The sequence below is a fragment of the Sorex fumeus genome, unplaced genomic scaffold (genome assembly GCF_029834395.1).
Source record: "Sorex fumeus unplaced genomic scaffold, SorFum_2.1 ptg000063l, whole genome shotgun sequence".
Lineage (NCBI taxonomy): Eukaryota > Metazoa > Chordata > Mammalia > Eulipotyphla > Soricidae > Sorex > Sorex fumeus.
The window spans coordinates 45755897-45782346 of record NW_026606120.1 but is presented as its reverse complement, the minus strand read 5'-3'; the positions used below and the strand labels follow the sequence as shown (position 1 = coordinate 45782346).

The following is a 26450-nucleotide window of genomic DNA, read 5'->3' as shown; positions in this document are numbered from 1 at the left end:
GTGTGACTGCAGACTGGAGTGACAGTACATGTGGGTAAGAACCTTACCTTGCATGCGACTGAGTTGCATTCAATCTCCAACACCACATGTAGTCCCCCGAGCTCTACCAGGAGTGATCCCTGAGTCCAGAGCCTGAGTAAGCCCTGAGCATTGCCAGGTGCCGGGTGTGACCCAGCAACCACACACACACACACACACACACCATGTGTGATCTCTATTGAGCACATCAGTCCAGCAAATACCAAATCACGTATAGGAGACCCCTAGTGATCACAAGAACATAAAGTCAGGGGAATGGGAGGGAGGAAAAAAATGTTTGGATGAGAGGAGCAAGTAAACAGCTGAGTAGCAGTGCCACGCAAGGCCAGCGCAGCAGAAAGTTTTGTTTTGTTTTGTTTGGGGACTGCACTCAGCAATATTCAGGGCTTACTCTGGCTCTGCACTCAGGAACTATTCCTGGTCGTATTTGGGGAACCATGTGGGATGCTGGGGGTCGAATCCAGTTCGGCTGTGTGCAAGACAAGTGCCTTACCCAAGAGCAGCAGGAATCATGGCACGCCAGTTCCTCAGACTGCTTGGTCCTCTTCCAGCATTGCCCAACTGCCTGGGATCTGGAGCAGAGAGCCACTGTGCCAGGCTCTCAGCCTAAGGATGAGCAGTGCTGAGCAGTCAAGTTTGTGGATGTGAGAAGCCCTTTGACAGACATGAATAGGTGGTTGAGGGAGGGAGAAAAGATTAACCCAAAGCACTCATTTACTGTCCCTGGAATGACAGACTCTATCCCGGAATCTGTCTTGGGGAGTTGGTGGTGGTAGACAGGAAGCACCTTCCAAAGACCCTCACATTACACTACACAATCTCCCCTTTTATTCCCAGAGCCCACAAAAATTCAACCTTTTTCAGCTTAAAGAGCTCCTGCAGGGGCCAGAGAAATACTACAGTGGGTGAGGCACATGACTTGCATCCTGATGAACCAGGGTTTAACCCCGGTACTCAATATGCTCCCCCACGCACCTCTTAAAGTGATCTTTGAGTGGTGCAGAGCAAGGAGTAAACCCTAAAAACCAAAAAATAAAGTAAAAATAAAATAAATGATTCACATAGAGCTGGGGAGATGCTCAACAGACACAGCACATGCATCTGTATAGGAGGTCCATGTTCCATCTCTAGCACTGAAGGGACGCCAAGTGGGAGTAGCCCCTGAGCATCAGTGAGTGTGGTCCAAACAACAACAACAACAACAAAACTAAGAAGTCATGAATCTGAGAATCACTTCTGTGGCCATTTTTTGGAGATGTAGCAAAGCAAGAAAAGGTTTGTCCCCTGTTGGGTTAGTGGCGGGGAAATAATGTGCTGACCAGAGGCTAAGTGGTGCTCAGATCTGCAGGGGAGAGTTAAGAGGTGCCTGTGTCCTACAGTCACGGCGTTCCTGAAAAGTACAGAAACCAATAGTTGGCACAGAGAAACCTTTCAAACGGCTTTCAAACTGAAGCATCCTGACTTATAAATACCACTTTAGTGATATTTTTATCTGACTTGACTGACCCTCACTTTTGAACTGATTCCTGTTTTTACCTTGAAGATTATCCTTCATTTTTCTACAAAGGAACAAAATTTGTAAAGAAAGATCCCTGGGGCCAGAGAGTACAGAGGTTAAGGTACTTGCCATGCATTTAGTTGACCCCAGTTCAGGTCCCCTCCAGCACCACATATGGTCCCCCAAGCACTGGCAGGCGTCATTCTTGATCACCGGGTGTGGCCCACTCCCCTCCCCCTGCAAAGAAAGATCCATGAAATGAGTCAAAGACCTGGATTCTAATTCTGACTCCACAAATGAGACAAGTGTGCTTAAATAAAACACTTAGGTTTTATAGGCTCAGGAATTACTCCTGGAGGTGCTCAGAGGACTATATGGGATGCTGGGGATCAAACCTGGATCAGCCATGTGCAAGGCAAACCCACTACCTGCTGTACTATCACTCCAGCCCCTAGTTAAAGTTCTTATGTTTTTTGATTTAACCACTGACAGATTCCTCTAGGCCTATGACCTCTTTTTTTCCTTTTTTTTTTTATAAACAAAAAAAGTTTGGAACTGGAGCCATAGTAAAGTGGGTAAGACACTTGCCTTGCACATAGCAAACCCAAGTTGGGTCTCTGGTAGCCCATATGGTCCCTGAGTCATTCATGAGTGAGTCCTCTTGAAGTTATCCCTGAACACAGCCAGGTGTGGCCCTTAAACAAACAAACAAAGTTTGGGGGTCAGAGACATAGTATAAAAATTAATGCTTATCATATATGTGGCTCACCCCATTTTGAGCTCCAGCACTGCATATGAGCACCTGCGTTGTCAGGAGTGACCCCTGAGCACAGAGCCAGAGTATCCTTTGAACAGTATTCAACAGACTATGTGGCGCCAGGGACCAAACCCAGGCCTCCCACATGTAAATCATATGCTCAAGTCCTTTAGCCTTTGAGAAATCTCTCTAACCCTGCTGTTTTGTAATATGTAACTGGATACTCTTTTGAATTAAAACTTTTTCATTTGGACCCAGAGAGATAGTAAGGCATTTGCCTTGCATGTGGGAGACCTGGGTTTGATCCCCAGAATCCTATATGGTCCCCCTGAGCACTGCCAGGACTGATTCCTGAGTGCAGAGCCAGGAGTAACCCCTGAGTATCATCAGGTGTAGCCCCCCAAAACAAATAAGCATTTGTTTTAGTGCTCAGGGGATCATGTGGGATGCCGGGGATCAAACTAGGTTGGCTGCACCCAAGGCAAATGCCCTACCCGCTGTACTATCGCCCCAGCTCCTGCTTCATCTAACTCGGAAGACACTGAGATTGTCTGGAGTTTCTCCCACGCAGCTGGCAGCCACAGGTTCTTACCCCATCGTATCACCCCACCTGTGCTTACCTGCAAAGGGCACCTGCTGGCTTTGCCACATGGCAGGCATTCATTGCATTTCTTCCCAGTGTGAATTCACACATGGTTGGAGTTTTTGTTTGTTTGTTTGTTTGGGGGCCACTGGGCCCAGTGCTCAGGGTTTGCACCTGGTGGTGTTTAGGTGAACATATGATGTTGGGGACAAATCCTGATCTTCCTCACATGAAGCATGTGTTCCAACCCAGTGAGCCTCAGCCCCTCACATGCCTTTCAAGGAATGAGGAATGACTGTAATCTTTCCCACACTCCTTACAGTCAGAGGAATAAACATTCATATGTGTTCACATCTCTGAAGGAAGTGACAGCTGAAAACTTTCCCATTGCACCGACATTCATAGGACTTCTCTGTGAGTCCTCACACTGCTGAAGACAGGATCACATTGCTTTCACACAACTCTCTCTAGCATGTGTTCTGGGGCATCTACACAGGGATGGAGGAAGTCTGAAGATTATACACGCTGCTCACATACACACGTGTGCACACACACATACACACACATGCACACACGCGCACACACACGCTTTCTCTCCAGGGTGCACTTTTGCCTGTGATTTCACAGCTTGCACAGTGCCAGGAAGCTCCCCACCTTCCTTACTTTAAGAAAGTTCTCTCCCATAATGAATTTTCAAATGTTGAGTAACTTTGTGAGTACATGGAGGTTTTCTCAGATGCTTTCTTTTTTGGTGGGGGGTCAGTTTGGCCTGCACCTGACCATGCTTAAGGGCCATTCCTGGCTCTGTGCTCAACAGTGACTCTTGGTGGTGCCTAAGGGGACTGTGTGTGGTGCTGAGGATTCAAAGCTGGTCAGTCTCATGCAAAGCCATGTCCAAGCCCTACACTATCTCTCCAACTGGACTTTACCACATTCTTTGCACACGTGGGTTTTCTATTTCTACAGATCCTTCCCCTCACATGCCCTTCAAAGAAAGGGTGCGCTTCACCCATATTGTAGTTGAAAGACTTGTTTTACTTCGGAGATTACATACCTCTTAGCGTCTCTCTTGGCCTCTGAGTATCGTGGCATTTACATGATTTCTACAATAACTGTTCCACTTAAGTGCTTAACGCACGAGACCAGACCACTAGCTTTCCCATCGACCTCATATTGATAACACTTGTGTCCCTTCTCCATTTTTCCCCTGCCCCGTACCCCAAGCCCCCACACACTTTATTTTTGCTTTGGTGGCCACAGCCAGCAGTGCTCAGGAGTTACTCAGGAATCACTCCTGATGGGCTCAAGGAACCATATGGGATGCTGAAGATTGAACCTAGGTTGGCTGCATGCAAGGTAAGTGCCCTACATGCTGTACTGTCATTCAGGCTCTTTGCTGATTCTTTTTTAAAAAAAGTTTTATTAAATATCTGTGAGACAGACCATTACAAAGTTGTTCATGATTGGGTCTTAGTCATATAATGATCCAACACCATCCTTCCATCAGTGTACATTTCCCGCCACCAAAGTCCCCCTTTCCCTCCCACCATCTTCCAATGCCCCACCCTCCCCCTGCCCAGCCTGCCTCTATAACAGGCACTTTTCTTCTTTCTCTCTCTCCCTTTGTGCATTATGGTTTGCAATACAGGTACTAAGAGGTCATCATGTTCAGTATTTTTATCAGGAAGGTAAGGCTGGAGTGACATTTTTAACTGGGTGACAACTTTTGGCGTCTACATGACTACCGAGGGTTCCAGAAGTACAGGGAGGTAGGGGGATGTAGCCCACCCCAACCGGAGAAAGCCTGCAGGTTTCAGTCACAAAATCTGCATACCCAAATTTTCAGCAGATTATATTTCAGTGAGGTCCTTCCCAAGATGGTGAGCTTGGCCAGGGGCATGGCAGCAATTTTGGATTGTGGAAGCAAGTGGCTGCTGGGGGCTCTGCTTGGACAGGCACTAGGCTGACCCGCCCCCCTCTGATATACCCCAGTCTGTTCAGCCATGCGCAGGTCCAAGATTAACTGCGGCTTTTGATCTCTTTTGAGATTTATTTATGGGTCTCTGAAGCAAGGCCGATAAATGAGTTTGTATAGCTGAGCCAGAGGTGGTTTGTGGGTGTGGCTCCCTCATATCTAACTTTTAGCTGTTTAATTTCTTGGGAAACTTGGTCCCGAGGTTTTGGGGTCCCGTCGGAGGAACTGTGGCAATTTGTGGGTATCAGGAAGCCTGAAGCCCCAATCAGGCTGCTGATGCACTCGTGCCCTGCAGGTACAGGTTGACCTGCTTGCAGCATTGCACCTTCATCTTTACTGATTCTTTAGGGAGGAACAATATGTGAAGATTTTCCTGCACTCATACACTCCATTCATTCATATAGATGTAGATACAGATACAGATATATATTCCTTGCTCTCAACAAGAAACAAGTAATATTTGGGCTGCAGAGATAGTACAGATAGTCCACATGCAAAGCATCTGTTCTACCACTGAGCCACATTTCCTTTTATCTCTTGAGCCCTTCAATTTTCTTGTTAACTCAATATTTATTTGGGGGGCTGGGGAGATGGCTCAAAAGACTGGATTGCAAGTTTTTTATGTAGACACTGTGGGTTCAGTCCCCAGCATTGCACAGTCCCCTGAGCGCTGCCAAAAGTAGTTCCTGGTGGGGGCTAGAGTGATAATACAGTGACAGACTCTTGCCTTGCATATAGCCAGCTGGGTTTCAATCCCGGCACACAAATGGTCCCTGAGCTTGACCAGGAGAGATCCCTGAGCTCAGAGCCAGGAGTAATCCCTGAGCACCATCAGATGTGGCCCAGAAACAAATGAAAAAAAGGAGTACCTAAGCACTGAGATGGGAGTTGCCCCCACACACTGCAGGATGAGGTCTCCAAATGAAAACATAAAAAGACAGATTTTTCTAACACGCTTTTGGTTTCAACTCTGGTTACTGAAAATTACTCAACCTTGACTGAATCGATTCTCTTAAGTTCTCTCTCCTAAATAAAGTAGCTTTTTTTTTTAAGTAGTAAGGGATCTTAGAACATTTTAGGGCCCTAGTTCTGGGCCCAGAGTGACAGTACAGTAAGCAGGGCATCCAATTTAGGTTCAATCCTGAGCACCTTTTGTGGTCCCTCTGAGCAATGTCAGGGGTAATCCCCGAGCACAGTTGGGTGTGGTTCAAAAACCTTTGTGCCAACAGAACACCTTTCCAAAGCAAAGCTTTCACAAGCCCACACTGCATTATAAACCAAGATACCTCTGGAGCCAAAAAAAGACTGCAGAACAACACATTCACAAAAGACTGATGCAATCATTTGCATAGCAGTTTACTAATTTTTGATGGGGAGCCTGTTCGGAGACCATCAAATGCCAATTTCCTGCATCCAGGAAAGCCTGTCTGGTTTGCCAGAAGAGAAACAGGAGTCAGGCACTAGCTCAGGAGACTCAGGGGTAGTCTCAAGGAGCACGGCACTCCGTGGGGATCCACCCCATTGGATCAAATGAACAATTGCCGATCTCTGCCTTTTGTGATTCTGTTTTCTAGAACTTGAGATCAGTTCTATTGATTCCCATCATCTATGTCTGGGCCACATCATCCCTGACAAACTTACTCAATAACATCAAAATTCATCCCTGTCTTCAGGCAGTGTCAGCTGGACACCAGGAGAGAAAGTTGTTTGAGAGAGTACAAGTGCGTAGGTACCCCATATGGTCCCCCGCGCCCCACAAGTAATGATCCCTGAACTCAGAATGAGGACTAAGTTCTGAACACTGCCAGGTATGTCTCCCCAAATAAAACCTCAAAAAACAACAACAACAAAAAGATTTTATGATGGCAGGGCCAGACAGATAGTGCAGCAGGTAGGGCACTTGTCTTGCACACAGATGATCTGGGTGTGATCCCTGGCACCACACACGGACTGCTGAGCTCTCCCAGGAGTGACACCTGAGCCCAGAACCAGGAGTAAGTTAAGCCCTGAGCACTGATGGGGATTGTCTACCCCCAAGTAAATTTTAAAATTTGTGATGGGAATATCTTATCCAAGTAAATTTTATTTTATTATTTTTTTTTTGCTTTTTGGTCACACCCGGCAATACATAGGGGTTACTCCTGGCTCTGCGCTCAGGAATTACCCCTGGCGGTGCTCAGGGGACCATATGGGATGCTGGGAATAGAACCCAGGTCGGCTGCATGCAAGGCAAACGCCCTACCCGCTGTGCTATTGCTCCAGCCCCTCCAAGTAAATTTTAAAATTTGTGAGGGGGATATCTTATAATTCCCTCTCTCATTTCTTTTTCCTTTTTTTTTGTTCTGAGGGAGGGCATATTCTGTTATGCTCAGGGGTTACTCCTGTCTCTGCACTGAGGAATTATTCTTGGCAGTGCTCACAGGACTATATTGGATGCTGCAACGGAACCCTGATTAGCTGTGTGCAAGGCAAGCACCTTATCTGCTATATTATCTCTCCGACCACATCATTTACTTCTCTGTCTCAGTCATTTCTTTGTTGTGGCTGGGCCAGGGATGACACTTGATGATACCAGGATCAACACATGTAAAACATCTGTTCTACCACAGAGCCACGTCCCCTTTTATCTTGCTTTATCTCTGTTTTTTCCCCCTATTTGTTTGTTTGTTTGTTTCTTGGTCCCCACTTTAGGTATTTAATACTCTGGTACTCTCCCTTTCCTGCTTAGTCCCATTACCTATTTTTTTTTTCTTTTTGGGTCACACTCAGCGATGCTCAGGGGTTACTCCTGGTTCTGCACTCAGGAATAACTCCTGGCAGTGCTCAGGGGACCATATGGGATGCTGGGAATGGAACCCGGGTCGGCCGTGTGCAAAGCAAATGCCCTACCCGCTGTGCTATTGCTCCAGCCCCCCATTGCCTATTCTTGATCTCCATTTACATTCCTTCTTCTGCCTTTTCCTCACCTCTGCCATCCGTCTCTGCTGACCAGCTGCTGTCCACCTGTCTTTGTGTTTTGCTCTGCATCTGCTTGTCCCTGGCTTTTCTGCACATCTCCTTCTCAACATGCTTCCAGCTTTCTTTTTATGTCCATGAATCTTTCCATCAACTGCCTCCTCCACCTTCTGCTTTTCTGCTTCTCAGCTCCCTTGACAAAGCTAACCCTCCTCTCCATTTCTCTCCTCTCCCTATCTACCTCAAGCCGCCTTCTCTCCCGAGTCTCAGCACTCCTTGTCACTCATTATTTCTGTAAGACAGTGCTTTCCACCTCGAGGTCTCTTCCAGCTAGCTTCATTTCCATTTTTTTCTGTCCTCCTTGTTTATCATCATTTTACCAATTACATGATTTTGATTCCTCTTAGCAGCTCCCATAGTCTCTTAGTTTCTCTGCCAAGGATGCTGTGTCTCACCCTCCATCTCTTTGCCACTCCTTCTTCTATGCAACAAATATTTGTCTCTATTTGCTCTTCAACCTATTTCTGTATCATGTTGTTTGTTCTATTTCAGTTGGTTTTGTTTTCTGGGTTATGCCCATGGATGCTTGAGGTCGCTGTTCTGCAATATTGGGGGTGGGGATTATGCAGTGCCAGGAATCTAACTGGGGGTGCCATATGCAAAACATGTATTCAGTCTATTGAATTCTCTCTAGTTCACTATTTCAGATTTTTGGGAGGAAGTATGTATATATATATATATTTTTTTTTTTTAAATCTCAGAGCCAGGGAGATAGTATGGGGTTTGAGGTGCAGCTAACCTCAGTTTGATCCCTGGCACCACTGGGTCTAGTCCTAGAGGTGTCACCCTTCCCCCCCTCTCCAGCACTGCCAGGGTAAGCTGGTAATTGCCAGCACTGCATAGAGCATGAGTAGCATTATACCAAAGCAGGCAGATAGTTAGGGAGGTCCCTGGCAATGAGTTCTTGGGATGTAATAAAACCAAGATGGGGGGGCAGAGAGATAGTACAGTGGATAAGGCACTTGCCTTTTACACAGCCAAATCAAGGTTCGATCCCCAGCACCCCATATGGTCCCCCAAGTCCCACCAGGAGTGATTACTGAGCACAGAGCCAGGAGTAAAACCTGAGCACTCCTAGGTGTGGCCCAAAAACAAAAAAGAAAAAGAAGAAAAGGAATTGGGTGGCAGGGACCATATCCCATGCCCACGCCGAGCAGGACAAGTAGATTCAAGTGCAACTTGACAGCTGCCCCCTGGGGCTGGTGAGACATTACGTCTGTACCATGCAGGGGCTCACCGCAGTATTTTCCCCAGTCCTAAATCACCCAGGTGGTTTCCTAAGAGTGACTCAGGTGAACAAAGAGAAAGTGGTAGATTTCCTTCTCGAGGCTGCTACTTCCCTCCCCACAACTTCGCATAAGTCACCCAGGGGAGCTTCCACCAGCAACGACATCCTTGTACCTTGCACGAACTGGTGGGCCAAGAATCACCAGGAGTAGTCTGGGGGCCCCCATCGTCCTGTCTCTTGCTTTTTCTCATGTATTTTCTTTGAGAAGGACTTGGAGTTATATCTTTCGGTGTACTACTGTGTAGTTGCGGAGGCGGAAGGTGGAATTTGCAAACAATTGAACAAGTCTCAGGAAAGTCAAATAATTCTTTTTTTTCTTTTTTTTTTTGATTTTTGGGTCACATCCAGAGATGCTCAGTGGTTACTCATGGCTCTGCACTCAGAAATTACTCCTGGCGGTGCTGAGGGGACCATATGGGATGCTGGGAATAGAACCCAGGTCAGCTGCGTGCAAGGCAAACGCCCTACCCACTGTGCTATCGCTCCAGCCCCAAAGTCAAATAATTCTTACTCCTGCAGCAGCCTGAGAACGTAACCTGCATTATATGTCTGTCCCCACCCTCCTGTGAGCCTGAGTCGAGGTGACCCTGCCCTGTCACCTAGAACCTGGTGTTCGAGGCCTTGCGAAAGCTCTGGATTTCAGTATTGTTCTAAGAAGACTGTCTCAGCTCCAAGCTCACTCCTTGAAGAGTCTGCATTTTACAGGCTAGAGAGATAATACAGGGCGCAAGGCACCAGCCTCACATGAGGTGGACACTGGTTGAATTCCTGGCACCACATATGTTCCCCTGATCACAGAGGCAGAAAATAGCCCTGAGCACAGTTGCATGTGGCCCAAACCCCACCCCCCAAAAAAGTCTGCATTTTCAGGGCTGCATTTTAGAGATCATATAGAAGTTAAGGCACTTGCCTCACAGGAGGTTGACCCCAGTTTAATCCCCAGCACCACAAATGGTTTCCCTGAGCACTGCCAAGAATGGACTCTTGAGCACAGAGCTGGGATTAGTCCCTAAGCACCACGGGTGTGGCCTCACCATCAACCTTCCAAAAACTGAAACTGCATTTTCCTTTGAAAAGGTCACAATATACTAAAAACACTAAAAAGGCTGATTCTGGCCATGGGAGTGGAGCTACATGCAAACACAATGGTGGGGCTTTGAGAACTGGAAAGAGCAGCAGCAATTGCTGGGGCCCAGGTTCTTCTTGCCCTTGGCAACTATTATGTCCATCACTCCTGTCTACAAGGAGCACTCTGGGGCTGCTTCCAGTGGCCAGAATGTCAGAGAGGTCACTCCTCCCTCAGACCCTCCCTGCTCCTCATCTCACCTGTCTTCTTCTGTCCATGCTCTAAGAGTTGGGCTGGAGAGACAGTAGAGGAGTGGGCAAGGCCTTGATCACAGCTTTGATCACAGCTGATTCCAGTTCAATTCCTGGCACCCCATATGGTCCCCTGAGCCCCGCCAGGGGTGATCCCCAAGCTTAAAGCCAGAAGTAAATCCTGAACAGCATTGAGTATAAATAACCCAAGCCCTCCTCCTGGACCCCACATGAAATAGTTTGTTTCCACTGGTGGTTTCATCCAGCTTCATACTTCCTGCCACTCTTGTTGGCGGCACTGGTTGTATCTCAAGTTGGTTTGCAGGAAACGGCAGTGATGTGGTGACCGGATTGTGTCACCAAGAGCCCAAGCACCCCTGCTCCCCAAAAGTCTCATCATATCCTCTCAGAAGAGGGGAGAGAGGGAGGAATTGACTGGAAGAGGAACTGAGATACTGGAGATCCAATCAGCCATGGGGGACTGTGCACTGGAGACTCCCATCTTCTTGTGTGGTTCTTACCTCCCCAGGACAGCAGGAGGAGATGCCTGAGGCTCCTCACTAGTCTCTCATGCTAAAAGCGGACACATCTCTGGCGACACGCTCACCATCACAACAGGCCCCCATACCTGGAATTTTCTTGTGCCCGGACACGGACAGGTGAGGTCGAGACTTCAGGACATCGCTGATCAGAATTCGGACACCCAGTACGATACTCATGATCCCGACAGTGAACAGTCCCACGACACCAAGGACAACCAGGGCAGGAGGCACCTCTCGGTGCTGCCGGGCCAGCCACAGACACATCCACCCTAGGGGCACTAGGCGAAAGAGGACTAGAGTGACCAGAGTGGCCCAGCTGGCCATGCTGAAAGCCAGGGATGGGGCTTTTCGAGAAAGCAGCAGCAATTTCCGCAGGTGCAGGCAGGCCGAGTTCAGCTCCAGGAGCAGAGACACCGCAGAGAAGCCCACGTAGTGACTGGACAGAATGGCGGTGCTGAGGCAGCTGACTACCTGGAGGACCAGGGTCAGATGTCAGGGGTCAAGGGTGTTCTGTCACCTGCCGCCCATAACGTCCCAGTATTGCAGTGCCCAAGTGTGGCCACCCAAAGCACTACATGGCACACACAGCCCCCCAATACCCAACCTTTATGCTTATCATTATGCTGGGAACCGGAAAGGCCTTAAAACAACCAGACCCGAGGCTGGGTGCTGCTGTGGTGCTGAGGTGGACCTGAGTCTCCACTTGAGTCCCCCAGCTGCACCGTCCCATCCCCCACTTCCCGTCCTTTCATTATCATTCATCCTCTTCCCCTTCTCAGAAAAGCTCCATATTCAACGTTGCTGCCATTAGTCACAAGCGGAGATCCAGACCTTGTGGGCAGTGCTCACACTCCCAGTGCTAACAGCAATCAAGCCTATGGCTCCAATTCAGCCCAGGGTTGGGATCTGAGTTTCTGGAATCCCCGAGGCCAGGCAGCGGAGGAGAGATTGGGATTGGGAGCCCCACACTAGACATGCCTTCCTCTCAGTCTCCCCTCCCCCAGAATCTCACCACCAGATGGTGACAGAGAAGATCCCAGGCCTGACGCAAAGTCTGGTTCCACAGAATGTCAGCTCCATCAGCCAGGAAATAACCTGGGGGTGGCAAGAAGACGACAGTGGTGTTAAGGCTTATTTATTTAATTTAACTAGCTTATTTACTTATTCGGTTTAGTTTAGGTCAAAAAAGGCCGCCCCGATCTTTGTTTAGTTTGGGGGCCATACTTGGCAATGCTCAGGGGTTATTCCTGGCTCTGCATGCAGGCATACACTCCTGAGACAGTGCTCAAGGGAGCACATGGGATTTGGAGGATTGAACTGGGTTAGCCTCATGCAAAGCAAGCGCCCAACCCATTGTACTAATGCTCCAGCTCCAAGATCCCCAAGTCTGTGTTGTGTTTTTGTTTTTGGTTCACACCCGGAGGTGCTCAGGGGTTACTCCAGTCTCTCTGCTCAGGAATTACTCCTGGCAGTGCCGGGGGAGCATATGCAATGCTGAGGATCAAACCTGGGTCAGCTGAGTGCAATGCAAGCGCCCTATCCACTACCCTATCGCTCTGGCAGCCCTCCCCCAATCTTTAACAAGGGCAGAGGAGAGTGACTGGGACTGGAATTGCCTGGGTAGGTGGTCCCCTCCCCCAAAACGAGTCCAGACTTTTCCCTGCAGACTTACCTACAGATACAGCCACCAGCACCAGGGCCCCAGGCGGGTGGCCACGAATCGGGTCGGCAATCATCCGAGGGTAGAGTGACAGCCTGAAGGAAATGGGGGTCAGCGTCAGGGTCCTGCGGCTCCGGCTCCCCGCCTCCCGTTGCGCGTGCGCCCCCCCTCACGTCCATGCCCGGATACTACCGGCGCACGCCGGGCCCTTCTGCGTTCAGCCTCCTACCTCGGCGCCCTCACCCCGAGCCTCCCCAACCTCTAAATCCCGCACCCGAGCAGCGCCCCGGCCCCGGTGAGCAGGCTGTGCACCAGCGAGACACAGATGTTGCGCCACTTCCAAGGGTCCCGAGCAGCAGATTTTGGCGTGGGCAGCAGCTGAAGCCCCCAGTGCAGCCCTCGGAAGGCGACGAAGGAGGCGCCGGTGGTGAGAAGCCCCAGGGGCTCCATGGTGGGCGGCGGCCGGGCGAGGTCTGGAAGAGTCCTCCGTGCTCCGACGCCCCCTGCGGAGACTGTGCGCCCGCTGTCCCGCGGGGCCGGGTCCCTGGGCTCCCCCCGCCCCGCCCTCGGAACCCGCCGAACTTTTCCAGGACTGGTCCACGCCCGGGTCCCTGCGCCCGGCGGCGATTGGAGCAGGCGCGGGGCCACCGCCCCTGGAGCCACGGCAACCGATCGCGCCCCGCCCCAGCACGGCGTGGACAGCTGGGGGTCTGGGGCACCTGGGCAGACCGCCCGGCCCAGGGGGCGCTTCCGGGGGGCCGACCGGGGTCTCCGCCAGCGGCGCGCGCTCTGAGCCCCTCTGGATTGCCGAGGGGGGCTGCTCCTCGCACTCGGCGCGCCCGGACGCCCCGCCCCACTAACTCTCACCGTTCCTGGGCTGACCTCTCACGGCCCGGCAGTCCACCCACCCAGCCCACACTCACCCGAAGAGGCCAGCGCAAACCCACGCCCTCTTGCTTCAGCCTCGCCTCGGCACTGCCCGCACTCTCCCCGCGGGGCTCTAGCAGCCAGGGAGGAGGCGTCTCTGCCCGGGAGTCAGCCCCCCTCCTCCCGCCCTGGTTTTGGAGCAGCGACTCTGGGAGCCCCAACCTATTCTGGGCGAGAGGTCTGTCGATGGCTTCAGAGTCTGGTCTCTAGGAAGTGGAGGCGAAAGGGAACCCCGGAGCGCTCCCTGGGAAAAGTACCCTCCCCTCGGCCCAGTGGAGATAGAATCTCCTCCCCATCAGAGGCGTCGAGGAGAGGTCACTCGGGGTTATCTCTATATGGGGGATGAATAAAAGACCCTTACTCAGGCCAGACCGATAGTGCCTTGGGTAGGATGCTTGCCCTGCACAAGACCAACAAGGATTTGATCTCCAGCACCCTATTTGGTCTTCCCAAGCACCGCCAGCGTGATTCCTGAGCACCCCGCCCCCAATAAATAAATAAATAAATAAATAAAGAGGCTCATCTTGCTTCTAGCAGCAGAACATTTAGGATTCTAGAACCTTTCAGCTTGGAAGAGAAAATGTACCCCATCCCCACCCCCATTCTTGGAAGTGTGCTGAGATGGATTTTCACATTTTCCTTACTGAGCTCCACACCTCCTTAAGTGGCCAAGGGCCAGCAGCGATTCTGAGCCATTTCCTGTATGCAGAGAGGGTAGATCCCAGCTACTCATAAGGAAAGAACTTCATAAATCATTACAGGCTCCCTCAAACATCCTCACATCCCCCTTCCTCCACCAAAACCCCATAATCTGAGGTCTGAGGGCATCCCTCATCCTTCCACTCGCCTCTCCAAAAAACTTTCAATGACACGAATATTTACGTTTTTTATTACATGAAAGTCATACATAATATGGAACATTTGGATAGTAAGGAAAAACCAAAGAGGAAAATGACACTTTTTCCACCCTTCAAAGATAATAACTACTGGTAACATTTTGGAGTATGCCCTTAGTCTTTTTTATGCTTGATGTAGACAAGTATACACCCATATTTTTAAAAAGCAATTGTAGAATACATACTATTTTATAACCTTTTTAATATTCAAGGAACATTTTTCTTTCCAGTCAAATGTTCTTCTGCAGGACTTTTAATGGCTGTGCAGTACTCCACCATCTGGCTGGATATATAATAATTTACTTAAGCAATCCCCTATTGCAAATTTCCATTATAGCAGAAAAGAGATGAATTCCTAATTAAACAGTTGCTTTCCATTTGTCTCTATTGCAATGCTGAGATGAATATCTTATAACTAAATCTTTAATTATTTTCTTCAGATATATTCCAAAATGTAGACGTCCTAGGCCAAAGGCCATACAAAACTTAGGGTATTTCACACATATTACCAAATTAACACTCAAGAAAGGTATATTCAAACCTCCCATAGGCAGTGAATGGACTTGTTAGTAATTATTTGCCAATAACTGGGTCTCGTTTTCTGTTACTGTTATGAGGAAATGCCTTCAATCCTATTTGCCTTCCTTTAATTAGTAATGAAACAAACATTTTTCATGGTTTTAATCATTTGACTTTCTTCTAGGAAATTCTTGTGTTTGTCCCTTCGCAGCTGGCTCTTGCTCCATGAAGCTGCGTATATATAAATGACAGGGTCGGGGAAAGGTGGAAGGAGGATGGAGTCACAAGGCACTTTAGCAGGGTCCCAGAGCTCCGAGGGAGCCAGAAAAGGTGGTGATGAATGAAATACATGGCTGGAGGCTTGTCCGTGGTGATGGAGGCTGGTGGTCCTCCCCTGCTGGCGTGCTTCTGGCCTTTATTTATGGGTCCCTCTGCAGGATGCCTGGTCCTTTATTGGTCTTCTGCCTGCTTCTGTTTCCCCAGGCTGCTCTTCCTCATCTCTGCTCCATGACAAAGTCACATACCCAGGGCTGGAGGAAGACACTGTGTCCAGTAAAGCAAGGAGGGGGAGAAAGGACGGAAGCAATGTCCAAGGACAGAGTGATCTTTGTTGCAGCCTATGAGCATACTCGGTCTACCCACCCCCTCATCCGCAGTCCCACACACAGCCAACTTAGGGTGCAGAAAGGCAGGGTTCAAAGGTCTACTTCTCACCTCCACCCTGCACTCTCTGTTACTCCTACATGAAGTATGAGTCCTAGCCCCCTGCACACCTCTTTCCACAAACGGAATAAATAGCTTCCTGTCGCCCCTGAACTTGGCTACTTCTGGCAGGGAGACTAGGTCAAGGCAGAACCACCCAAGCCCAACCGTGAGGCTGGATCAGAGGCTGGGGGGAACTAGGTTTACACTGCTTGATGCCCTGAAGGGGGTATGACTTCCCCAAGTCTAATGATGCGGGTTGCTGGAAGGGATCATTTCTGGCCCTCACAGACTAGAATAGAAGCAAGGGAAGAAACAGTGACAAGGGGCTGCAGTCCTACCCTGGGTAGTGGAGGAAGCCTGAGGCCCCCCTCCCATGGTGGGAGAACGGTGTAGATTATGCAACTACTAGCCCCTTGCTTTGATCTAACCCTAACTCTTACCCAACCATGCCACTGCCCCCCAGCTCCAGGGGTGAGGGCAACGGCCTATGAGAAAGCTGTCACGTGCCCACCCACAGCAGGAGAGCCCAGGCTGAGTCTGCACCAGTGGACTTTGACTCCCTCTTGTGTACTCGATTGGATGATTCCACATTTCTTAGGCAGAGAAGCTGAGGCAGGAGATCTAAAGGGTCCTCACAGTCTCCCTGTGCATCAGGCTGGGCCAGTCAAAGGAAATATAGGAGAGGCAGAACAGACTACTCAGATTGGAGTTCCCTAACGAGGACCTCACCTAGAAAGGTCAAGGAAAGAATGGGGAGTCAGGAACGATGGTCATAAAAGAATCTACAGGGAGCTGGAGAAATGGTATAACACGTAGGACACTTGCCTCGGCTGACCTGGGTTCGATCCCCAGCAACCCATATAGTCCCCTAAGCACCGCAAGGAGTAATTCCTGAGCACAGATCCAGGAGTAACCCCTGAGCATTGCCAGGTGTGACAAAAAACCAAAAGCAAAACAAAACAACCCTACATAAAGCGAGTAGACAGAATTTGCCATGATCCCTTTTTGCCTACTTACACAGACTAATAAACTTTGGGTTGTTAGAATCATCTACTCCCCAATTCAGCCAAAGTCTCTAATATAAAACTGCTGTCCTTCAGGGAAAATCTGAGTAGAGGCTTTCTAGTTGAACATGGCTTGGGGTTGGGAGATGGCCCAAAGGGCTTTGCAATGTGAGACCCCCAGGTTTGATTCCTAGCACCATCTGTTCCCCAAACACCACCAGGTATAGCCTTTCCCCTTCCGTCCAAATAAACCAACTAAACAGGCTCCCCTTTCTCAATAGGCATCATCACCCACACTGTTCAGACTTTCCCACCCCCAGTTCTATCACCTTCCAGATGAGGGAAAGGCAGCTCCTTATCTTCTTCCTCCTCTTCCTCCTCCTCGAAGCCAGGGGCAGAGGGCAACAGTTCTTCAACTGGCAGCTTTAGCTGGGTCAGGACATAAAGCTTGCCACTGAAGAACTACTGCGGCTCAGCCAGGTGAGGACATGGGAGGTACCGGCTCCTAAAAGGAAAAGGGAGACAAAAAGGGAAAGATCTGAGCAGAGCAGAGCACAAGGACCCTGTCCCAGTAGCCATCAAAGCCTAGCTCCAGCAGAGGCTTAATTTTCCAATGAAGGCTGCCTGGCCCTTCCCTGGGTGGGCAGGAGCTGCTGACGTCAGTGTGGAGCACTTGCTTCGCTAGATATACTCCCTCTGCTCCTTTTAGAACTGAAGACTCCAGAAACCCAGGCCTGCGTTCACCCACTTCACTGCAGCTACACAAGGGGGCCCTCCACCCTTCTCAGCATGGAGAGGGCAGTAGCCAGGACACACCCTGCCTGCGGGTTCTCCAGAGAGGGGCAGAAAGTTGGACGTGAGGTCCCAAATTGTGAGTTCAGTGATCAGTCCAGCTGGAAGAAGAATTTGGGGGCCTACATCAGGGGAAGAGTCAGGAAGGGAGGAGGTGTCAAGTTTGGAAGACCTTCGGCAGAGGGTCCTGCGGCAGTGAGGACAAAACAAGGCGACCAAATGCAGGAGTGGCGGGAGGTATGGGCAGGGTGGCTGGGCAGCTTCCCCAGGACTCTCAAATGCCAGGCATTCCGGTTGCGCATTCCGGGTACATCTGGTATGAATTCCAGGCTGTCTGCCGGCCCCTCCATGTCTGAACTTTGTTCCAAGTTCCAAGCCCCGCCCCCACAGTTCCAACGCATGAATCAGCAGGAAAAGCCGGGGCCCTGCAGCATGGCCCAAGGAGGGGGCTGGGGGCGTGGCAGGCTTGAGGACCCGGAGCCCCGGAAGGACGGTCTGTACCGACTCTGCCCAAGGGCATGGCCCGGACTTGGGGCCAAGATGGTCCTTGAAATTTCTGTACTCGAGCGCTGGAAAGATCAGGGTGTGGGTGGGAGGTTTTCAAATGACCAAATCCTCTCGGGAGGCATGAACTCTGCGGTCCCCTCTGTTCCTTAGGTGACCAGAGCAGCTTCCTCAGTCTGAGCCTGCTCTGTTAGCCCCTAGAACCCGGAGGCTGAGAGTCTGTGCCAAGCAGGTGCCCTTGGCTGCTGGGCGGGGTGGCCCAGGGCACTGACCCTCTGACCAGCTGCTCCATCAACCCTTTGGCACTCTGACAGCTCCTATCCCAGCCTGACAGACAGGATGACAGGCCAAAGGAGTTGGAGCTGCGAACTGAGGCCGGAGGGAGGTGGGGGCGATACCCTAGCCGGAGGCCACGGGGAGGGGCCAAGAGTTGGCCAGAGGTGGGGATCGAGGGAGCCCAGTGATGACTAACCCAGGCGCCCCACCCGGCCAGCCCGCTTCTCAGGCGGTCAGGGCCAAGTCAGGGCTAGGGGCCCCACAACCGAACAGTCTGGGGGGAGGTGCAGAGGTGACCTTCTCTCTGCCCAAGACGGTCAGTTAGGCTGGGCGGGTGGGGGGTGTTACAGAGTTTCCAGGCCCTCCTCCTGCCGGCTCCCCTCCACCCACCGCGGTGAAATCCTAACCTTCGAGTTGCATAAGGCCCTGCCTCGCCGCCCCCTACTCTTTCCCCCTCCCCACTTACATAACATCTCCAGGAGGCAGACAGGAGGGGCCGGCCCGCCCAGAGACCCCTTCCCTGCCAGAGCGTTCAACTGGCTCCCGACCAGTGAGTGCCGGGAAAGGCAAAGCAACTCCCCGATCCCAAATTAGTCCAGATTCTCCCCAAGCTGGGAGGCCAACTCCCGTATCCTTGGACCAGAGGGCGCCGGCGCTGGGCGCCCCCAGTCCTTCGGCCCCTCATCTTCCCCCCAGCTACCCGCAAGCCCGTCCGCCACGACTCCTGTCCCGAACTCTTTCCTTTAAATCTCCTGACATGCCACTCCAACCAGTCCCGGCCCCTCTTCCCGGGAGCGCCCCTGCCCCCCGCCGCCCTCTCTCCCCTCCCCCGGAAGGGCAGGGTGTGGCCGCCAAGCCCCCACTTTCCCCCTCACACCCCGTTAGCACGGTCCCCCTCCTGTGCGGCCGGGACCCCCAGCTCACACCCACCTGGTGCTGGGTGGGGTGGAGGGGTGCAGAGGGTAGGGGAGCGAGCCAGTGCGTCCGTCCCCCACGGCCGGCGGCGCTGTCTCTCCCAGCGCCCAGCACACACCGGCTCCTGTCTCCGATCAGCTGGCGGCGTCGTGACGCACGAGTTGCGAGTGCACCGCCCCGAGCCAATCACCGCCCACCGCCGGGCAGCGTGGCCACACCCCCCGGGGGCCGCCGGCACTCCACTCCGGTCCCGCCTCCCCGGCCGGCTCAGCTCTGATTGGCAACGAGGCCACCCCTTCAGCGAGGGGAACCGCGCTAAGCCCCGCCCCTCAGCCCGGCGGCCGGCCAATGCGCGGACAGGTGCGGTCCGGCCCTCCGCCCGGGCGGCTGGCTTCGGGGAGTGCTACGTCAAAGCCTGGTCCTAAAGAGCAGAAGGAAGTCAAGGCGGGCGTCCGCAGTGCATACCGGCCAATGTAGTTCCCGGCCCGGCGCTCGCTCCCAGAATCCCGCGCGCTCTGTGAGTTGGCATTTTTAAACTCGTCTCGGAATTCAGCCGACCGAGTCCTTAAAGGGGCACGGCCCCTCCCTTTGGGGGCTGCCACTGCTGCTTTTAGCAACCCCCAGACGGATTCGCCGACCTCTGCAGTACGCGCCGGTTCTCTAAGGAAAGGTGGAACAAGCCAAGCACCGGGAGGGGGGCAGAAGCGGAAAGCAGGGCGCAGGGCTGGGCTGTACAGCCGAGGGTGTAAGGGAGCGGCCGAGGGACTGCCCATCTCGCCTCGTGCCAGCTTCCACTAGCGAGATGCGGCCGCCCCTCCTCGGGGGGCCCTTCCTAACTTAGAGGCGCTTCGACGCATCTCAGACCCGCCTCGGCTCAGTTTCATCCCAGTCGAGGGACGGAGCATCTCAAGCAGCCACTTCCTAACGGAAGATTCGAAGCACAGCTCCCGCTGAGGACAGAAGAAAATGTGTGGTCGGAAACTTTACTGGTAACCATGGGCCAAAGTGCCACTGGCCACTAAGCCCACGCGCTGCCAGGGACCCCCATTTGTCCCGCCCTTCCGGAGCCGTCTGGCCAGGCCTTACTTAGGGAAGCACGTTGGGAGATGGGGACCAATGAAGAGGCTGCGCCTCCCCCCCGGGACCAATCGGAGCCCAAGAGGGGCGGGGGATGGGCACCGACGGAAAGGACCTCGATGACTTGGCAAAAGCGGCCGAACCGCTCATTTAAAGGGGCATGGCTGGACCTCCCCCCCCCCCCCCCCCCGCTCCAGCGTAGCCCTAGCGTCCCGAACATCCCTTGAGAGAGGAATTGGAAGGCCCGAGATCCAGGACTTCCCCACAAGTTCCCAACTGAGCGTAGAGAGTCGCCGAGCCAGGCGGATGAAGCCGGAGAGAAAGGTGTGCATTAAAAACCGCCGGTGACGCCTGCTCTACTTCCTAGGAGCTCCAGAACGCGGAGCCTGCGTTCCGTTCCGAACAGTGTGCCTTTAAGGAAACTTCCTGCCTTCCACCCCAGCTGGTTACTGGAAAGTGTGACCTCAGGGGACGAATCAGCTGTTACCACATCCACTTCTAGGCTGGCTCTGCGCCATCCCCTTCCCCACCCCCTCCCGAGGTGAGGACTGGGCGCTGGAACCCCAAATATGGGGGACCAGATTGCACCCTCTTGACTCATCCTCTCCCCTCCCCTCCTAACTCTACTCCTTCCCCTCCCCCCATCTGCTGGGTAGTTGTTCAGAGGTTCTGGGCTTGGAACTTTAGGTATTTCCTGTAGGCAGAGTCAGCTCACACCCGCCCTCCCTGGTCTAGTGGGGAGGCCGGTATTGGGGACACTCAGAATAGTGTTGCGCTGGGCTGGGGTGTGGATGCCTCAGGAATGAGGACTCTGGAAGGTCCTGGAAGCTGAGGCCCAAGCCTAGAGGAGCGGTTCCCACTCCTGCTGCCCAGATTCTTGCCCCCTCCTCTCTGTTCCCCAGACTTGGGCCTGCTGAGATTTTCTTGAGTTGCCCCATTTACTCCAGTAGTGGCTGGAGGTGGGCCACACCCTGCAGTGCTCAGGGGTCACTCCTGGCAGATGACCCTATAGGGTGCCAGGGGAATCAAACCCAGGTTAGCCATGTGCAAGGCCCGTGCCCTCGCGTCTCTGCTATCTCTGTGCCCTGCAACCAGGGGCTTTGGCTGAGAACTCTTGCAAAAAAAAAAAAAAACACCCCAGGGAAGTGTTCCTGTCCCAGCCCTGACCAGGGAGTCAGGGTCACTCCAGGACAATCTTAGTGTGAAGTCCCAGAACTGACTTGGCAAGGCTGAGAGAAACTGAGCAGGGCCTTGGCCAAGCTTGGAAGAAAGAACTCTCACTAGCTCCCCCATTCTCCATTCTCCAGAGCCCTGCATAGCAGTCGGGCAACTCCCACCCAAGGCCTCTTTCCAGTTTGCTTAACTGACTCTCACTCCCTTCCCCTTCCATGCTACAGGGGCAAAGCTCAGGTTTGAAGTCTGTGGTTTCTCAGCTTCAGTGCTCTGGATAGTTTTGCTGGATGATTTCTTGGGGCGGGAGGGGGGAAGTTGGGGGCACTTAGTTATGGTTTTGTGTTCCGGGATCACTTCTGGCGGATCTCAGCAGACCATGTGAGGTCTCAGGGATTCAACCCAGTAAGCCAGATGCAAGGTGAGTGCTGTCTCCAGCACTTGGGTAGTTTCTTGGTTTCTTGTGGTGACTATTTTCTACATAGTAGCATGTCTAGAAACATCCGTAGACTAGTAGACAATGAGGTGCCATTAGCAAATACCCTCTCCGGCCCCACCCTGTGTGCCTGCGTGAGCGTGCATCTCTGTGTGTGTGTGTGTGTGTTTTAGGCCACACCCAGAGGTGCTCAGGGCTTATAGCCCAAAGCAAGACAAGTACCCCTACTCACTATATTATTGCTCCAGTCCCTTCCCTCCTCATTCTAAGAACCAATAGAGTCTCCAGTCATTACCATATATCCCTGGGGGGCCAATTCCTTCCCACCTAGTTAGACAAATTCTAGCTCTTAAGCAGTTGTAAACTTCATGAAGATTCTATTTAGGTTGTTTGTTTTTGGTGTGTTGTGGGGTGTGTGTGTGTGTGTGTGTGTGTGTGTGTGCGCGCACACGCGCGGGGTCACATCCATTAGTGCCCAGGGCTTATTCCTGGCTCTGGGATCACTCCTGATGGAGCTGAGGCCATATGATGTGCCAGGGTTAGAATCCAGGTCAGCAGCATGCAAGGTAAGCAACTTACCTGCTGTACTGTCTCTAAGGCCCTGAAGATTCTCAACATCTGTGGATTTCACTTTACTCATAAACATGTCAGTGAATACAAAATTTAGATTTTGGAGGGTGTAGGTACTTGCCTTGCATGGGACAGACCCTGGTTCAATCCCCAATACCACATACAGTTCCCCAACCCCCACCAGGGGTTGTCCCTGAACCAGAGCCAGGAGTAAGCCCTGGACACAGGTGGGAATGGCCCAAAAGTAAAGTAAATAAAATTCAGAATTCATTTTATTGTGGTTTGTTATGTGGGGGAGAGGGTGCCTTTCTTACACAAGGAAGAAATGGTTCTACCACCGAGCCTGACCCTGTCGTTGGAATTTGTTTGTTTTGGCCATAGATGGTACTCAGCCAAACACCCTACCCTACCTGCTGTACTATCATCCCAGTCCCCCCTATTGTTGGAACTTTAAAAAATATTCAGTTTGAAGATTGGAGACATAGGATAGGGGTTAAGGCCCTCGCTCAAATGTACTGACCTTGGTTTGATCCAGGACTGGATGGTCCCTGCCAGCACCCATGGAAGTGACTGACCCCACCCAAGCACAAAGCCAGGAGTAGTCCCTGAACACTCAGATGTGACCTAAGAACTACAAAAACAGAACAAATTGAAAACCCAATTAAGTTTGAAACATCTAGCACTTAGCTTCTTTGGGGTGGGGGCACACCTGGCAGTGCTCAGGCTAACTCCTGGCTTTGATCTGAGATCACTCCTGTAGGCCTTGGGGGAACACATGGTATGCTGGGGATTGAATCTGGGTCGGCTGTGTACAAGGCAAACATCCTGTTCTCTGTACTCCAGCTCCAGCACTTCTTTTTTTTTCCATATATGTATTTTTTCCAGCACTTCTTAAAGTTTCTTAAACTGTGAATCATGACCCCATATGGGGCCTTTCGATAAGGTGGGGGCACCAAAATCTGTTTTAAGATAAATTTATGATTCATATACCTGGAGTCATGTAAAAACTTCTCAGGCAAAAAGGGGTCACCAGTGGAAAAGTTGAGGAGCTCTCGGGGGCCTTATGCACATTTTGCACTATGTTGCCTGGATTTGGCCCTTGGCACCACATAATCCTTTGAGCACCAGCAGAAGCAAGTCACAAGCACCAAGCCCCTGAGCATTGCCAGTGTGACCCAAACACACACCCTGCCCCCAAAGAAGCCCTGATTCAACACAGTTCCTATCAGCTGGACCATTAATGAATCTCCTCTCCTTTTCGGATCATCAAGAGACAAATTCACTCATTTTGGCTATTTGCTGGGCAGAACCAGCCAATCTCCAAGAATTTCTCTCTATATATATATATATGTATATGTATATATACATATATAAATATATACAGTGGCAGCACATAATCTCAAAGGATTATGTGTTGCCAAGGGCCAAACCTAGGCTTCATGGTGCATATATAAATAAATTATATATACATATATATGAGAGATGAGTACTGTTGGATATGGCCCCCATGGGAACCATATTCAACAGTGCTCAGGGACTACTCCTGTTTCTGTGCTCAGGAGTGCCCCCTGGCAGTGCTTAGGAGACCACATGCAGTGCTGGGATTGAACCGGGGTCTGCCAGCTGTAAGTACCTTCCTCCAGTATTATCTCTCAGGTCCCAAGAAACTCAATATTGAGTTTGATGGAGGGATATGGATAATTTGGTCCCAGATCCCCCATAGTGCAGGGTGCTTGGACTGGGATTTAGGGAATATTTGGGTATAAAGCTATTACAGAGGGGCTGGAATGATAGTACAGCCGGTAAGGTGCTTGCCTTGCACGTATCTGTGACCCAGGTTCAATCTCTCTGCATCATATGGTCCCCTGAGCCCCACTGAGAGTGATTCCTTAGTGCAGAGCCAGGAGTAACCCCTGTGCACCGCCAGATGTGACCCCCAGAAAACCCTCTAAATTAATTTATAATTAATAAAATAAATTATAATTAAATTAATAAAGCTGTTACACATGTGTATATATATGCACATATATGTATATTATATATGTACATATCTCAAGAGATAGCCTTCAAGTTACCTGCGTTAAAATTACCTGGGGTATTTGTTACAAATTCAGATTCCTGGGCCAGATGGATAGTACAGCAGGTAAAGCGCTTGCCTTGCATGCATCAACCATGTTCAATCCTGGCAACACTTAAGGTCTCCTCAGCCCTGCCAACAGTGATCCTTGAGCACAGGGACAGCAGTAAGGCCTGAGCATTGCCAAGTGTTGCCCCCAAACCAAAATAAATAAGAATTCAGGTTCCTGAGCCTAAGGTGAGGCACGGTGTTAGGCTCCTTGCCTGCCATGTGTGAGGCCCTGAGTTTGATTCCTGGCACAGAAAAAAAAAATTGGATTCCCGGGTCTCACCATAGACAACTAAATCAGAAATAAGTCATAAAGCGTAAACCATAGCTTTAGAGGTTAGGAAGAGAAAGGTATCATTCTCTCCACCTCATGTCCCAACTAGGGCTGGAGCGATAGCACAGCGGTAGGGCATTTGCCTTGCACAAAGCCAGCCCGGCTGAGCTGGGTTCGATTCCTCCGCCCCTCTCGGAGATCCCGGCAAGCTACTGAGAGTATCTTGCCCGCACGGCAAAGCCTGGCAAGCTACCCGTGACGTAGTCAAATATGCCAAACATAGTAACAACAAGTCTCACGATGGAGATGTTACTGGGCCCGCTCGAGCAAATTGATGAACAATGGGAGGACCGTGACATGTCCCAACTCAGTGCAGAGCCCCTAGTGGCTCAAAGGCCCAGAGCATAATCCCAAGGTCCTTGCACGGTCCCCAGGAGCACACTGGGAGCTGCCTTTAAGCACCTCTGGTATGACCCCCACAACAAAAACAAACAATATTTCAGTGCAACTGGACCCAGCAAGGGCATCCCTACTCAAGGGAAGGAAAGAATTTTGAAGAGGTTAAGCTTAGTTACACTCAAGGTCATTGATGCATTGCAAATAAAAGCCACTAGAGGGCAGGGCACACACAGACTTGCGGAAAGAAAAATTAATGCCTGCTAGGACTAGATAAATTTAGAGGAGCAAAAATCAAGTGACACAATTTTCTTGGTACCGAGAAGCAGAAACTGCTTCCTGTTAATCAAAATTCATCCTCTGGCCTTAGGTTCTCAGACTAAGTTTGGGGAGTTGACATTATGAAGATACACCATTTCCTAGGTGGAAAAAAAAATACATCACTAAGCTGTAGAGAGAACATTGGTATTAGAATGAGACAAGGGGGTGGCAGAGTGATAGTACAGGAGGTAGGACGACTGCCTTGCAAGCAGCCAACCTGAGTTGGATCCCTGGCACCACATACTGTCCCCTGAGCTTACTAGGAGTGATCCCTGAGCAGAAACCCAGGAGTAAACTCTGAGCACACTGTGGGGTGTGGCCCCAAAATAAAAATAAATGAAATAAACAAAAGTAAAATTTGTTTAGAATGAGATGGGTGGGGTTTGAATTCCGGTTCTGCCATCGCCTAGATTTGTGAACGGAGGCAGGTCACCAAGAGTAATCAACTTCCCCATGCTAAAATAGATAAAATGAGGCCGGAACTAAAGTACAGTAGGTAGCGTGCTTGCCTTGCATGTAGCTGACCTGGGTTTGATTCCAACACTGGTATAAAATCCCCTGAATACCACCAGGAGTGATCTCTGAGCACAGAACCAGAAGTAAGCCCTGAGCATTGCCAGGTGTCTCCACTCCTCCGCCCCCCTAGCCCCCCCCCCCAAAAAAAAAACTAAACTAAAATGAGGTAAAATATTTTCTTCAGGCAAGCATTCTCTATCTTGGAGATTCACCCACAGCTTAATCTGAGATGTGTACGATGACTTTTCTCTTCTGGAGAAGCCCATGTTCTCTTTTCCTCATCTCTTTGTCTCTCATACTTTCCTAAAATGAAACTATTCTACTTGGACACAAAATATCTATCTTCTTCTTAG

General features: G+C 51.0%; 1 protein-coding gene and 1 long non-coding RNA gene across 2 annotated transcripts; both read right to left on the bottom strand.

Moving 5' to 3' along the window:
• Positions 1-11032: 11032 nt before the first annotated feature.
• TLCD2 (TLC domain containing 2) lies at positions 11033-13124 on the bottom strand. The gene is made up of 4 exons (XM_056126502.1): positions 12949-13124; positions 12687-12769; positions 12027-12109; positions 11033-11485 (listed from the first exon to the last, which is right to left on the bottom strand). The coding sequence occupies exons 1-4, from the start codon at positions 13122-13124 to the stop codon at positions 11033-11035; spliced, it is 795 nt and encodes a 264-aa protein (XP_055982477.1).
• Positions 13125-14474: 1350 nt separating this feature from the next.
• On the bottom strand, positions 14475-19355 carry LOC130035569 (uncharacterized). Its single transcript, XR_008794246.1, has 3 exons — positions 19228-19355; positions 17055-17230; positions 14475-15559 (listed from the first exon to the last, which is right to left on the bottom strand). It is a non-coding gene; the product is annotated as an uncharacterized LOC130035569 (long non-coding RNA).
• Positions 19356-26450: the final 7095 nt, after the last annotated feature.

Bases quoted from the DNA above. Each gene is read 5' to 3' on its own strand.
- TLCD2 (XM_056126502.1), bottom strand. From the start codon at position 13,124: ATGGAGCCCCTGGGGCTTCTCACCACCGGCGCCTCCTTCGTCGCCTTC. The intron at 12,770-12,948 runs GTGCGGGATTTA...CATTTCCTTCAG, and splicing joins GGGGCCGGGGCGCTGCTCGG to GCTGTCACTCTACCCTCGGA. The intron at 11,486-12,026 runs GTGAGATTCTGG...CTGGTCCTCCAG, and splicing joins TTCTCTGTCACCATCTGGTG to GTAGTCAGCTGCCTCAGCAC.